Source organism: Ptiloglossa arizonensis, chromosome 7 (assembly GCF_051014685.1).
Source record: "Ptiloglossa arizonensis isolate GNS036 chromosome 7, iyPtiAriz1_principal, whole genome shotgun sequence".
In the NCBI taxonomy this organism is placed as follows: domain Eukaryota; kingdom Metazoa; phylum Arthropoda; class Insecta; order Hymenoptera; family Colletidae; genus Ptiloglossa; species Ptiloglossa arizonensis.
In genome coordinates this window covers 21,410,898-21,425,739 of record NC_135054.1, presented here as the reverse complement: position 1 = coordinate 21,425,739, position 14,842 = coordinate 21,410,898, and the positions used below count along the sequence as shown (strand labels likewise).

Sequence of the window (14,842 nt, the reverse complement as noted above, 5' to 3'; positions counted from 1 at the left end):
TCACGAATGATTGACGTTATTCGACGGTCGTGTGGCTATTAACACCGATTATATATTTCCTACGGTACAGCGACTTGTCGTTGGTGATGCATTAACATAAATGTAATACACCGTGTCCTTGATGTACAATGTTGATTATTGTTACAGAATACCGCACAGTGTAAAATACGTGTCGTGTAAAAGACACGTCGCTGTTAAAGGCATCACACATTGTTCTACCAAAGGTGTACGTTTCTCAAGATACCAACGTGAACGTAATTCTAGATACAAATAATATACAACAATGTAGCAAAAGTTGTGCATCCACGTTTGGAATTATTTTCAATATTCCAATTGAAAATAAAATTTTCCACGCTACGATATTGTGCTCGTGATACAACGATGTATACACTATACCATATGTTGTGCAGTGTGGTGTAAATCAACGTAGAAGAATCGGTCGTATAAATAATACTAAAACACTGTAACACCGATGGAACATCGGAGTACAATATCAGAGTACAGAGACAAGTACCAAGTGTCCATTGCAAAAATAACTTAACCCTTAGCACTCGAGGCTTGTTTGCTACCAGCAAACCAACGCCTCGAGAAAATGCTTCGAGTCGTAAAATAAATCCGGAACGGAATATTTTTATATACTTCGTTTACGTACGTTCACACTCTACGAGAACGTAATATTTAAATTCCAATTTGAATTCCAAACGAAGTTTCCCCGGATCGAGAATAGTACACTGAATTGGTTGGCGAGCGAGGATCGCCTCTCGAGTCCAAAGGGTCAAAAGTAACATGGTTCGTAACCGAACGTTATCGATAAGTCCCAAATTCTCGTCGCGCTATTTATCGTTAACAGTGACGTCTCTATCCGCGGTGGAATCGTCTTTAAAATCCTCTCGGGAGTAGATAAACAATTACCAGGGGCCATTTATCATCGATTGTAAATGGAAAATAATAACGAATCGACGTGTTCGGTGAAACAGACTCGTAATACGAACCGTGGTAATCTTATCGCATCGATATCAACATCGATATCAGCGTCGCGATCATCCGATGCACGCGCGGTCGTTACTGCAACCTCGCATTCACTTCGATCTCTTCTTCTGCGGTCCTTTTTCTTCTTTTTCATCTTCTTCGTCTTCTTCGTCTTCTTCGTCTTCTTCGGCGAAGAGCGCGAGGACTCTCTTTATTAGCGTTTTGAAATAAGCGTTGAGCAAGAACGATCTCTAATAGCTATGTGGATCGATGCACCGTGGATTGTGAATCACGTGCCCCGTACCGGTGGAATCATCTCGCGTGGTTGTACGTCGATCTCGCCACGCGTTTCAATTCTTTTTTTTTTCCCCCCCACCGTTTCCATATTACGATTACGAACACCCTAACGCGTTCGTGTACTTTGTAACCGATCGATCGTTACGGTCTCCGGAAATCTCGTCGATTTACATAATGTTAGCCTCGATGGTATTGAACGTCTCGTCCCCGTGCGAAACTTTTACTCTCGATGGATTTACTTTCGCGTTAAATATATCTCGATGTATAAACAGATTTAAATACGAAAATACAGGAACTGTCGTATCGACGACAGTGAAAATACGCGAGGCGATCAAAAACCAGTTCGACCGCTTGCGTGAATAAAAATGCAGTCATTTGTTGCCCGTAGAATGCCCTACCAATTGCCCCACATCTGGTGTACAGATTTTTCTCTCTCTCTCTCTCTCTTTCTGTCTCTGTCTCTGTCTCGAGAATCGTGGGTGGTGGGGGAACTTGGGGAATAAATGAAATGTTTTGGCGCGAATTTTTTTTCTTTCTTTCTTTTTTTTTTTTTTTCATCATCCGGAATCAAGTATCTGTTTACAAGCCACGCGTTGTAGCGCGCAATTTCCTACATAGTTTGCATCGGTTTACACGTATCAGGTTTCGATCTTACTTCGATCTGGCGAACGTTCTAAAAGCGCGATACAATTTTTACTAGGCGCTCTTTGCTTTTGCAAGTGTTCAGTGTCGCACGCGGGACAAAGGGGGCATAAAAGTAAGAACGATTCGATCCTGGAATAAGTTACAGCGAGTATAAATAAATATTGGAACAGGTTTAAAAATAGTCGCGCGATTCAGTGAAGGTAATACGTTTGCGCGCGGTGGTGTGTGTAGAAACGGGTCAGTTTGGGGATCATTTTTCGATAAATCGACTTCAAAATTGTTTGTCGAATCGATTTACTTTGAGCCTTTTTTTTTGTATACATATATATGTGTGTGTATATATTGTTCTCTTTTTTTGTGCGCAAAGAACACGAATTACACGTTCATCGTGTATTATGGCATCGACGTTACGCAATTAATTTAACTCATTTCGATTCAGTTAACGTACGGCCATGCCTAACGAAAATGTTCCCGGTTAAGATGCAGACTTGGCGGAGTGAACGCGCCGGGTGTGCTGCAATCAAAAAGTTCAGAAAAGCAGAGCAAAATTTCACCGGCCTACATTCTCGTTACAGTAATCTCGGTATTAAGCAGCGGAAATAAATAAAAAATCCGTGTGCGGCATACGGCATCTGCTTGGGAGCAGGTGTGCCCACATTGCCGATCTGTGTTGAGCAATTTGGCAGATAATGTAAAATGTCGTTTCGCGTTCAATCACGACGGAACATTGTTACTCGAGTAGTTACTCTTTCTCGTTTCTCTTCCTGTCCACCGAAACAAACGGATATCGTTACGCTTCGATATCCTTCCTTTCTGTATTCCTTTAACACCGCGACAATTTTTAAAGAATTGAAACGAAAATAACGTAGAACCGTCGATGATTAAAGTTTTTCGAAAGCGTGTGGCGAACGACAGTGGGTCTCGCAAATGGGCAACCCATCGTAGATGAACGAATTGCGATTAAAAAAATTTCTCTCGATTAATGTCATTCTGTTTGCTGCATCGATTTGGAACGATATTACGCAACAATGTGTTTTCAATGATACATAAGAAATCTGACGCGTTCGTGGACTAAAAAAGTTTATAGCCATCTAGTGGTCGCGTTTGTGAACTAAAAAGTGACCTCCGAAGATAAGCAATCGGTTGTGCTTGTTTGCGCATTCGAGTATTCAAGTAATAATTCGTATCCTGTATACATTTTTCTTTCGTCGGGTAAAATCAACACAGTTTACCGCCAAAATACAAATAAACGTAAGATTTGTTTATTTAAAATATAAACTATCTCGCTTGGCGCGTAGATATTATGGTTTTCCTTTAAAATATTTTTTACCGATAAATTTCTCCCTCGGGCTAAAATAAGTTTGCCATATCTATTTTTAGTCCACACATGTTGCCATAAATGGCTGTAACTTATCAATTGAGACAATTGTTACTAATTTTAATACTAAATTTTAGAACTTCAAAATAATAAATTTCTCTTGTAATTCGTAATAAATTACGGTAGAAAAAAATGTAATAAATAAATTGAACAAACTATGAGACATTTTTTTTACATTAAATAAGTACACTGTGAAATATTGATTATAACAAAAGCAATAAAGTTAATGTTTGACTTGAAAAAGTGACATAAAAACATAATAATTGAGATTCTTGTGTAAGTTGGTGCGAAATCATTCATCTCATCACCTACAATGTGTCGTATATAGTTCTTGATCTGAACAGTGAAAGTAAATTCCGAAAAGTACTTTATTTATTACTCAATATTTACAATACTCGTATTGAAATTTTTTATTTAGAAATTTTTAAATACACATGTTGCAAAATATACTTAATATGAAAGTATAAAATGTCTGTATTAATGCGTAATTTATATTTAAGGTATCTAACCTCATTTTTATCGTACACGAGTCGCAAACATTCATTTAAGTATTATTCGCAACAGACGCTGATAATGAACCTAAACGAAGCAACTGTAAAATATGAAGAGGGCAGCGAGAAGTTTATCATGTCTCTTCGTTATATTGATTCTCATATAAATTTAGACAAGCAATTCAATTTCGAGAGAAACGTGAATGAATCCTTAAATATTTTTCTTAGTAGAATAGACAGAAATATAATTTCTTATGTGAGAAAAGTTGTCCAAAAGAAAAACAGAAAGAAAAATAAAGATGCAAAGTCGATAGATGAGTTAATAAATAGTATTCAAAACAGAAAGATTGAATTCAGAAGGAATGATTCTGTCCTTAATAATGAACTTACGTGCAAATCAATTTTAGAAAATCTATCAGATATAAAATTGGTGATTTTTGATGCAGAGTATGTATTGAAAATAAACGTGCCTTGCATTAATGTGATAAAACTCTCGGCAGTTATTTTAGCTGATTATCCAACTTATCCCTCAAAATTTAATTCAACAAATACCGATATAGAAGAGTCAATTTTTAGTTGGTACAAAGAGAATAAAGGAAAGTGGATCCATGTTGGAGATGGTTATTTATATGTACCTAATACATCCGATATAGGATGTAAATTAAAGATAACATGTATACCAAAGAAAGGTGCACAAATTGGACCAATGGTACAAATAATATCTAATAATCCAGTGGAAGCTGGTCCAGGACTGTGTCCTTTTGAAATCAGACATGCTTTTACCAAAAATAAACTATCCGGTAAAAGGTAAATTTCTGTTAAAAAAGATATATTTTAAACCTTATTTTCCTTAATTCGGATTTAATACAAATTAGCTGTACTTTTATACCATTGTGTATGATTTTAAAGATAACATTATAGTTTCAGAGTAACATCCTATAATATATTGGCAAATGTATATTCAACAACTGAACTTTCCAAGGAGGTCTTGTATCCATATTGTCCAACATATGCATTATCTATGAATTACCGAAAACTACTACTTTTCAAAGAATTAAAAGGTAGCTTTTTAATTTTTATTTTCTTAATTACTGTATTAAATTTATCACAATAAGAAACAATTTTAAATGCTGGTAACACATTTTTGTAGGATATAATGCAGATATAATATGTCTTCAAGAAGTAGATAAAGAAGTTTATAATAATGATTTTTTACTAATTTTATCTACATTAAACTACAATAGTGTATATAATACTAAAAATGATTTACAAGAGGGACTTGCAATATTTTATAATCAAGAAAGATTTGATAAATTAAGTTGCAGTTACAGCATTATTTCCAATGGTACAGATTTAAATGGATTTAATGCTCTTTGGTTACAGATTCAAAATAAAAATGTAAAAGAGACATTTTTAAATAAAAGTACACTAATACAGGTACTAGAACACAATAATCTATATCGTACTATTAAATATAATTCCTTTTTACTTAATTATATGATAGCTGACCTATTTTAATCTATAAATGGATATATTTCGGGAACTATGGAAAGAGATGGCTATATACATAAAAATTATATTACAGATAATAGCATTACGATCTAAAGAAAACTCTGAAATCTTAATTGTTTGCAATACACATTTATTTTTCCGGCCAGAAGCAAAGCATATACGTTTGTTGCAAGCATACTATTGCCTAGTATATTCACAGAACTTTGCCAGGGAAATAAAAGAAAAGGTACTTGTGTCAATTTGTCCAATTGGAAATTTATATAATTGCAATACACTTCATCAATTATTAATATACGATTATTTTCCAGAACCAAGATTGTAATGTTAGCATTTTATATTGTGGAGATTTTAACAGTGTACCAGAAACGGGAGTTTATCAATTAATGGTTAACAAATACATACCGGAAGACTGTACTGATTGGAAATCTAGTAAGTTAATTTAATGTTATAGTAATATAATAATTTATACGGAAACAACATTTCGGATTCATCTAAACTACATCTCTTATTCCATTATAGATCCCAATGAATGCATAGACAATATATCTCTTAAACATGATCTTAATTTATCTAGTGCTTATAGCACTGCAGAATATACAAATTATACGGCTGGCTTTTGTGGATGTTTGGATTACATATTTTATCAGAAGGATTATTTAGAAATTGAACAAGTTGTACCAATGCCTAGTAAAGATGAGCTTAGTCTGCATACAGCACTTCCATCTGTAGTATTTCCAAGTGATCACATTTCTTTATGTGTCGATTTAAAATGGTCCAAATAAAGTAATAACGTATTAAACCTACATTTACTGCATTTGCTACATAATCTTCTCTAACGGGTGAACTTAATTATTTGGGTCGAAACAAAAAAATACGATTTCCAATTAATTTTTGTTAATTTATTAAATAATAATTTCAACTTTGTAGAATTTTTATAAAACGTACACAATAAGATTACCTTTCATTCAATGTGTTCAAAATAGTATTTGTAGTCTACGTTAGATACATACAGTGAAGGTTACAAAATAATCTTTGTATTCTACGCTAGGGTAAGAAATAAAAATCTTACATCTGCTATAATTACTTAAATTATCACGTGTACGAACGAACAAATGTCAAAGAAGTATGTTTGCGCATTTACATTTGTATACTAGAAGAGGATTTCACATCCACATTACGTATCACATTAATTTTACTTTATAATTATCAAAGTGTACACCCACGTTTCAATAATAAGAAGTTACAGCAGTGTTATATCTAAGAACGGTTCATGTTAATTTACAAAACATTTTATACAAATTACCGTAATTGATTCTCAGTTAACAGAGGTCTGCAGAAATAACGAAAGAGTGATAAATACCATTTACGAAATCTCATCCTACATTTCATGTGAATACATGTAATTGTAACATTCTCTGAATCACCAAACAGAGTTCGTATCAATGTAAAAAATAAAAAGAAAACGGTGCAAGATTCATTAATACTTTATGTTATTAGAAATTTTTATACTAAGTGAAATCGATGGCATCTGTATAATTTGAAAATGTTGTGTGTTTTTTTTAACTTGAACGGTAGTTAGAAACGTTCGTGAATAATTTATTTATCTAAGTTTTATAATATCGACAACTAGTTCATAGACATTCTATAAGTAGAAGGCCCATTATATAATCGTGTATATAATTAGTTAAAAAGAATGTACAGAAATAGTATACGCGTAAATTAGTGCCTTACATATTAGTTTCGTAATAGTTTTTATTGTTCCAAGAAGATGAACATTATTAAAAATGTTCGTCATACCATTGATCCTATCGAAACAAACGGAAAATGTATTGATGTATGCTACCTGCAGACCCCTTCTTTTTTCATTTCAAATATTTTACGCGTTCCTCACTAATATATAACAAACTAATGTTTCTTTTTAACTATGCTTTTCCTAAAGAAATAATCTTCGCTGCGAGTTTCAACATTATCATAAGATTTCTGAAGAAAATTTCACAATATATGTATTACATATATTATAATTTTACTATATCGTTAAATTTTTCTTTTACTTTAACAGGTTAAGCGCCAAAAGTTGTTCAACCTTGTGAAATTACAGACGATAAACAATTGTTTAGTAGACGATTTTTCATTATTGTGTAGTATAGCCGACGAATAAAACCAGAAAGCCTAAGATTTTCAATTGCGCTGAATCTGTTAAAGTATAATGGTACGTGGATACACGTAATACTCTTATACCATTGTACTGTGTTAATAAATAACTATTTTTAAAGGAAAATTTCGTATCCATGTAGTAGATGTAGCATCTAGAGGTGTATCAAGGACAATCCCTCTGATGTTATCATGTACTAATTGGTCAAGATTACTAACATTCGAGTAAGTGCTTTTGAAGATTTATATTAAATCAATGTGACCGATTCGTTACAGATTTATCGTGTTCTGACTTTCATAGACCAAAGAACAATTACGCTTATGAATTTATGATCTATTTTGCGAGACCATTCCCGTTTGTTCTGTACTTTGCTAATGATATTTAAAACTGCGACTTGAAATGTTCAAATGATTCTGTTACAATGACAAAAGTTCTTTTCTCTAATATCAGTAAGAAAAACCGTAATAATACTATAAGAATTTATACATTCGTAACTCTCCTCGACGGCGTTTAGGATCACATTCCTCTTCGTGGCGCGCTTGGGACCAGTAACTGTAACGCAGTCATCGCATCCGGAAACAATGAATGATAGTTCACAACCGGTACGTATGCGGCCGTAATCACCCGTCCAGCAAACCACCGGCCGTGTAACGAATTAACGGCTGCGACTGCCGTCGCAATTGATGGACACTTGACGTAAACGTTACCCTGAGGAGAAGCTTGATCCACATACACATGCAACACACCACCGTGTTTATTACATTCCTCGATGACATCGTCGCGAATTTCTTTCGCCCAATTTGGATTCGTCTCGCTGAAACAGTGGAACAGTTCCGTGTTAAAATATAATCTTTAATAAAATTCTGTTTTAATTATGTAATGATGTTATGTTATCATTCTTCAATATACGTATAAATACGTACGATACAATATTTCGAGATAACATATTTCATGTAGCATATGGATTCCCCTAGTGAAAGAACAAAGAATCTAATACTAGGTCTACAGATATGCACTTTTTTTTATGTAAAAATTAATTGTAACGAATTACTTTTGTGGATCGAACATGTTCGACAACATGAAGCATTGAGTCGCTATAGGTGGAGCTGCTTGTGGTGGTGGTTGTGGTGTCGACATAACAGGAGCCATATTCAGCGCATTTGCAGCTGCGGGAGGAATTTCAAGGCCAGTTCCTTCTGCCAACTTAAACATTAACTGTAACCTGAAAATATTTTCAATAAAACATTAGTTATAAATATAAAATGAAAAATTTTAGAAATTATATTTGTATTATTTACCTTCCAGTAGCACCAAGGTCAATACCGCTTCGATCTAGTTCATCTGTGTCAAGAAGCGAAGGCCCTTGTATCAAATCGGTACGTTCCGTGACATTACCAACTTTCATAGGTCTTCCAGCAAGTTCAAAACCATTCAATTGTTCTAAAGCCTTTTTCGCGTCATCGGCATTTCTAAACTGTACAGACGAAAATATAGTTATTTAAAAAAAAACAATGAAACAAAAACCAGAAATAATTCAAACAATTTGTAATACATTTGAACACATACAGTCAAAAATCCATAGCCTTTGCTTCTGCCAGTTTCTGGGTCCATAATTAATTGAATGTTGTCAATTTTTCCAAAAGGTTCAAAAATACCACGAAGCATATCTTCTGTGATATTAAAGTGAAGTGATCCAACGTATAATCTCATTGGCCCTGTTTGACCCTTTGGCATGAGATTTGGCATAGAATTCCCCATACGATTTTTTTCAGCTTGAGTGTGTTGTACTACTATAGGAACACCGAGAAGCTTTTGACCTGATAATCCAAGTGCCTACAAAGAAATTAAAAGTAATTTAATGAATGAGAATAAACTCAATGTTGAACACCATTCATGTTAACTTACCAGTGTAACACTTTCCGGGTCTTTGAATTCAACATACGCAATACCCTTAAATCTTCTTGTTTTGTTACAGGTAATAAGTCGGACATCTTGAACTTTACCAACACTGGAGAAAAATTCTTCTAAATCACGTGCACGTATGCGTTGACTTAATTGCATACAAAAAACTGTTCGAGCATCGCGCTCCTCTGGCGTTAACTCATCGTTTCTACTGCAATGTACATACAAATACAAAATACAATATTAAAAATACAAAGATTCAATAGAGAATTTTAATAAGCATACGTGTTCGTAAAGACTGGCAAAAAGCTTATACTTTAAAAATTGTGTTTAGTTTCTTATTTTAATGTCAAAAACACTTGCACACTTACATTCCAAGGGGGCTAACACCTTTTCCAAATGGTGGTCTTGCTCTGGGAAGTGTAATCGGTGTGAGAGATCGTTTTCTTCTTCTATCTCGATCCCGATCTCTGTCCCGTCGATCCCTATTATCTCTGTCATTATCTCTGTCTCTGTCTCTGTCTCTTCGATCTCTTGATCTTGATCTGCGTCGACGATCACGATCGCGGTCTCTGTCACGATCCTTATCTCTGTCTCTATCACGATCGCGACGATCTTTCTCCCTACGATCACGTGATCGAGAACGAGACCGAGAACGATGTTTACTCTTCCTAAAAAAAAAAAACAGAAAAAAGAATATTGGGATTAAGATATTTTGTACCACTTAGTTCATTGTAATGTAATTTATAATATACACATGATACGCGATAAAATATATTTAATTCGATAATAAAAATGAAGTGACAATTTATTCGAATTTATTAATCCAGACCCTTGGTGGTAAAAATTTTTTTGGTTACATTACAGTTTGGTAACAATAAGAACCTTACAAGCATGGGGGTTGCTTACCCCACTTTAGTCCTATGTACTTTCTTAGGATATAGAATGAACGAAATATAACTAAACCTTGGAAAAAAGAAAATATTTTTTTGTTTTGTGAAATATACAATATATTTCGATTAAATAAATATGAATAATTGAAAAAGTAAACATATTTAATTAAGCATAGTTAATGTCAATATGGCAATTCTTTTTTTATTCTATGTTGATTGAAGAATGCACATGTAAGAAAATAATTTATGCAACATTTTAAAATTGGTACTAAAAGTAGTAGATAATCCCGTTTTTATTACATCTAATTTTTTTACATTTGAAATCTCCATTAACAATCATTTATTAATTTCACATTTGTAACAGAATCTGTAGTACAGATATTCTTCCTAAACACTTACCATCTTTGGATTTAACCTTTGGAATTATGAAAATAACCAGCATTTACACTAATTGTATGGGGTCTATAACAAAGAGAATATAACTTCAAATAGCTATATACGTGCACGGAATGGCTGTTTTGAAATGTTCACAGATGATCAAGAATTTACTTCAACTTACAATGCTAAAGGTTCAAACAAGGTAGTTTAGGTGTTTATGAAGAAGTATATTTTATTATATTGTAAAGAACACAATATAATAGGACTGGACATTAAAATAATTTTACTTACAATTAAAAATAAAAATCCAGCATTTAAAGATAAAATAAAAATCTTAATAGAAATCCAGTTCTCCTATTTTTGCTTAAACTATATACTTTGCAAGATGTTAATGTAAAAAGCGTTTATTTTTAATCCAAATACATTGTAATAACAATGTCTAAAAGTATAACTTATGACTCAGCAAAAAATAAAATAATGAAAATGTCTAACTGTATTCTTGGGCTTATCTTAGAATTAGTTTACTTACTACTTTGTGCCCACAACCATTTGTTTCAAAATTACTATAAAATTATTCAATACTTATAATACAAATATAATGCAATATAAAAATTCAGTAAGTTAGAAAAATTTTGTTTTAACAGAAACAAATTGAAAATCTTGTCAACAAGTTTAATAAAATTACCTATACTACAAAATATTAATATTGTTAAAAATGGTAGTGAGCACAAAGTGTTAATTAAATCAATGGTATATAAATTGTACTTACCCAGATGATTTGCGGCTAGACCCATTCTCCTTGGAAGATTTGTCTTTGGATGAGGAGTCCTGCTCCTACGAACAGCAAACAGTTGAATGCCATGCCAGCCAGCCGATGTGGCAGGGACGCGCGAACAAGGGGACAAAAAGCAAATCATAGAACGTTAGTAAATTTTGTAACGATAGATTGTGTACAAATTGTACAATTTAAAGTCTGACAGTAGTTTCAGAAATAAAATATATTGGTCATGAAGTTTTGTCTTCTGATAATCTTTATAACCATGTAGACAACTCTCCTTTGAGCACTATATTATCGAAGATCTATTTGCCGTTGGACGGTGGTATACTCTTGTGCTCTTTCTCTTTTCCAGGTAGATTATATTGGTCTGAGGGGGCTGAGATGGGGAGACAGAGAAGAAAGAGAGAGACAGAGAGACGGGGCGAGCATAGTGTTGCGATGCCTCGCATACACGTGGCTCAAACTTACCAATCATTTTATCGGGTTTTAGGAAAGCATTGCAATCTTGGGTTGAGCATGCCTTGGTCTTAAACTACCAATGGCCAACCACACATCCTTTTTCTTCTGCAAAAGAGAGCCCTCATCAAAGACAGCACGTTTTTAATGTAACACGAGATGTGAACCCTAATTGCTAGCCTACAACCCCTGCATGTATACTCAATTAACTATCTTGTAATAGGTACAAAACGATCAACGATCATTTTCAGCTTCCAGTCGATATATATTACAAGATGACTTAGCTGTATAGAGAAAATGTTTCAGATGATTAAAAACGAACACGTACTTGGTGTACCACATTGATGCAATGGAATGATGATAATGGTGTTAAATGCATGTACCAGTGATGTTAGAATTATTGATCTATGTCTCATATTAACATGGTTTGCAAACAATTATTGAATTTTTACACAAACTTGGCTGTACTTGCGAATAATTTTCAAAACATTTTCTCATTTAAACCACATAAAATATTAATCCTGCTTGCCAATTTACCATGCATTTTATTTACAAATCACTATTTTTAATTCAAAATAGCACAGACAATACTTTATTAATTAAAAAGTATAAGAATTATAAAAAAAGGGAACACCACAAATAATTTAGTGGACACAACATGTTTAGTTCCAATCAAATGATCAGGAACAACAGTCCAACATATTTAAATGTATTACATATATACTGCATGTTACATAAATAAGATTCATTCTTTGTAAGAAATTGATTACATACAATACATACAATTTCATTAAAATATAATATTCTTAATAAATATTATTTTTACTGTATTGTGATATAAATTTTTGCTAATGTTATTATTTTATCTTGAATTTTATTTTTGTTCCTATCTAAAACAATATATAACTTTTAACCAAAATGACATGTTTTTATAGCACATAGATAAGGTACATCTTATTTTTTGTGTTTTAATTCAATGGTATGAATACTTATATCGATTGAAACACATTTCCCTATTGATATAAAGGCTATCCCTCTAATTCATTTAATTTCAAACAATTATATTAATGTGTACCTTCTTCCAAAAAGAAGAATCAATACATAATTATATATAAAACATGTGCATATATAAGATTCCTGTAAACCGAAAATAAAGCAAAGCCAATGTGGGAATGCTTCAATTTAAAAAATTGACGAATACCTTTATCGTTCCACCTAAAAATGCAAAAAATGCATGTAGAAGTTATGCTCTTCTACCTTAAAACATTGTCAACACTGTGTAAACAATTCTATGTACATAATGATTACACAAATAACTTAATTTATTCTTCCACGCTTTTATATACATTGTAAATATAAAAAGAATAGCATGGCACATGGCAGAACAGCACCTAACCGATTTATTTTTCCTTTCCATTTTAATCCCTATAATTACAGAACATCGTTTTTCGTATATATTTTCTCTCCCTATAATTGTACAAAGATGACAGTAGCAATTCTATCTACGTCATATAAATAATAAACGTTACGGTTTCTGAGAAAGTAAAATTAACAAAAAAAAATATAGAAAACAAGTGAAAATAAAGAAAGAAAACAGAATTAAGTAAAAATGATGTTAGTGATGGCTTTTCTTAATACCTCGTATTTCAAGTGCATTCTAGGAACTCGCTGCCGAACATCCTACGAGCGCGAGGGTACATGTTACGTACCATCTATAAGTACAGAAAACGGAGGTATTGATCAATAGTCGGTATGAGAGACAAGGGCGTACTTTGTTCTACATGTATATACAGGAAGGTAAGGACGGACATTTCTATTTTTTTTCTCTCGAACGCAACATGACTGAACATGCCCAGAACAGTACGCCACCGTAATTGGATTTTGCGTGCGTCGAGATTAGGGTGGACTTTACGGGATTTTAAAAAAAAGTCAGGACCTCGAGGGAACAAACCGAGACATAAAAACGAAGAAGAAGGAAAGTAAAAAAAAGAATTAAGTCTTACCCCTTTCTTGTATGGCGCCTCCAGCATCGCCTCGACATCCAAATCCTCCGCCATTGCGCGTGTCGGAGAGCTTTCTGAAATACCACGCATTAGCACACGATAAACTAAAAAAAGATTACGATGGTCGAGAGAAATGAAGTATGAGGATATTGTGTAACGTACAGACTAGCGAGTGTTCTTAATTATACGATTTCGAACCTCTTAACAATTACTCAGAAACGTAACGATCAATAACGAACGTGTGCGAAGAAGAACGTAATCGTACGCGACACGATGACCAAAAGAAAATGGAGGGCCGGATGTGAATGAACGAACTAGCGCCACCTTCGCCGGATGCGTTTACATTGCATTGTTTTTTGAGATCCGGTTCTCAGTTCTTACGATTTTTGAAAATTTCCACAAATTTTTAATGATTTTTCTTCGTTAAAAATTTTTTACTCAAAACTCACGTGTCAAACTTGATTTGAAAACTCTCAAGAACAATTATAAACATTAGTAATGAAAAATCGTATGACAATCTGATTAGGTGTTCCCAACCTTTCTTGAATTTCGATCCATCTTTGAAATTAGATCCATTTTATCTTTTTTATACTAACACACAAGAAGAATAAATTAAAAACAGAATGAAATAACAAATTTAGTAACTTATAAATTAATAGATTATGTTCTTGGAAGTGGTTAAGGACAAGTTGAGAACCCTTAATATAAAGAGAAAAATATAAAAATATTGTTTAAAGTTCAAATAAACTAGTTGAATTTGGTAATTGTCTAAATAGTTCATTATATCTAGTTATATATTTTAATGAAATCCCTATAAAAGCCATATTTTTTATTTTTTTGTGCACCTTTTATCACAATAAATGTTAATTACTTTAGTTGAGTCAAAAGTTTCACAAGAACTCAATTACACACAATATTTGTCTATAGAATATAACATTTTATTTACAATATATAAGTCTAAGGTTCATTCAGTTCAAATTTTAATTGT

General features: G+C 33.1%; 2 protein-coding genes across 9 annotated transcripts; one reads left to right on the top strand and one right to left on the bottom strand.

Annotated features, from left to right (window-relative positions):
- Nucleotides 1-2,322: 2,322 nt before the first annotated feature.
- On the top strand, nucleotides 2,323-6,095 carry LOC143149055 (2',5'-phosphodiesterase 12). Of its 4 annotated transcripts, none has more exons than XM_076316078.1 (7): nucleotides 2,323-3,162; nucleotides 3,854-4,587; nucleotides 4,702-4,841; nucleotides 4,931-5,217; nucleotides 5,366-5,518; nucleotides 5,601-5,721; nucleotides 5,812-6,095. In XM_076316078.1, exons 2-7 carry the CDS (start codon nucleotides 3,863-3,865, stop codon nucleotides 6,072-6,074), a joined length of 1,689 nt encoding a protein of 562 aa, XP_076172193.1. In that variant the 5' UTR covers nucleotides 2,323-3,162; nucleotides 3,854-3,862; the 3' UTR covers nucleotides 6,075-6,095. The 4 variants fall into 4 exon arrangements, with proteins under 4 accessions (XP_076172193.1, XP_076172194.1, XP_076172192.1 ...); XM_076316079.1 differs by lacking the exon at nucleotides 2,323-3,162 and adding an exon at nucleotides 3,183-3,565; XM_076316077.1 differs by lacking the exon at nucleotides 2,323-3,162 and adding an exon at nucleotides 3,183-3,789.
- Nucleotides 6,096-6,175: 80 nt separating this feature from the next.
- Caper (RNA-binding protein 39-like protein Caper) lies at nucleotides 6,176-14,153 on the bottom strand. 5 transcript variants are annotated; one of them, XM_076316084.1, is made up of 10 exons: nucleotides 14,017-14,094; nucleotides 13,855-13,928; nucleotides 13,490-13,563; nucleotides 11,387-11,451; nucleotides 9,718-10,017; nucleotides 9,350-9,557; nucleotides 9,011-9,277; nucleotides 8,743-8,918; nucleotides 8,496-8,666; nucleotides 6,176-8,258 (listed from the first exon to the last, which is right to left on the bottom strand). In XM_076316084.1, the coding sequence occupies exons 3-10, from the start codon at nucleotides 13,505-13,507 to the stop codon at nucleotides 7,961-7,963; spliced, it is 1,503 nt and encodes a 500-aa protein (XP_076172199.1). In that variant the 5' UTR covers nucleotides 13,508-13,563; nucleotides 13,855-13,928; nucleotides 14,017-14,094; the 3' UTR covers nucleotides 6,176-7,960. The 5 variants fall into 5 exon arrangements, with proteins under 5 accessions (XP_076172199.1, XP_076172196.1, XP_076172200.1 ...); XM_076316081.1 differs by lacking the exon at nucleotides 13,490-13,563 and having other exon boundaries at nucleotides 14,017-14,153; XM_076316085.1 differs by having other exon boundaries at nucleotides 13,855-14,125.
- Between the last annotated feature and the right edge of the window lie 689 nt (nucleotides 14,154-14,842).

Coding starts and splice junctions, on each gene's coding strand:
- Caper (XM_076316080.1), bottom strand. CDS start 13,944: ATGCGTGGTATTTCAGAAAGCTCTCCGACACGCGCAATGGCGGAGGAT. Junction 9,278..9,349: donor ACCCGGAAAGTGTTACACTG/GTAAGTTAACAT, acceptor ATTTCTTTGTAG/GCACTTGGATTATCAGGTCA. Junction 8,919..9,010: donor AAGGCTATGGATTTTTGACT/GTATGTGTTCAA, acceptor TCGTCTGTACAG/TTTAGAAATGCCGATGACGC.
- LOC143149055 (XM_076316076.1), top strand. CDS start 3,758: ATGTCTGTATTAATGCGTAATTTATATTTAAGGTATCTAACCTCATTT. Junction 4,842..4,930: donor ACTTTTCAAAGAATTAAAAG/GTAGCTTTTTAA, acceptor ACATTTTTGTAG/GATATAATGCAGATATAATA. Junction 5,722..5,811: donor CTGTACTGATTGGAAATCTA/GTAAGTTAATTT, acceptor ATTCCATTATAG/ATCCCAATGAATGCATAGAC.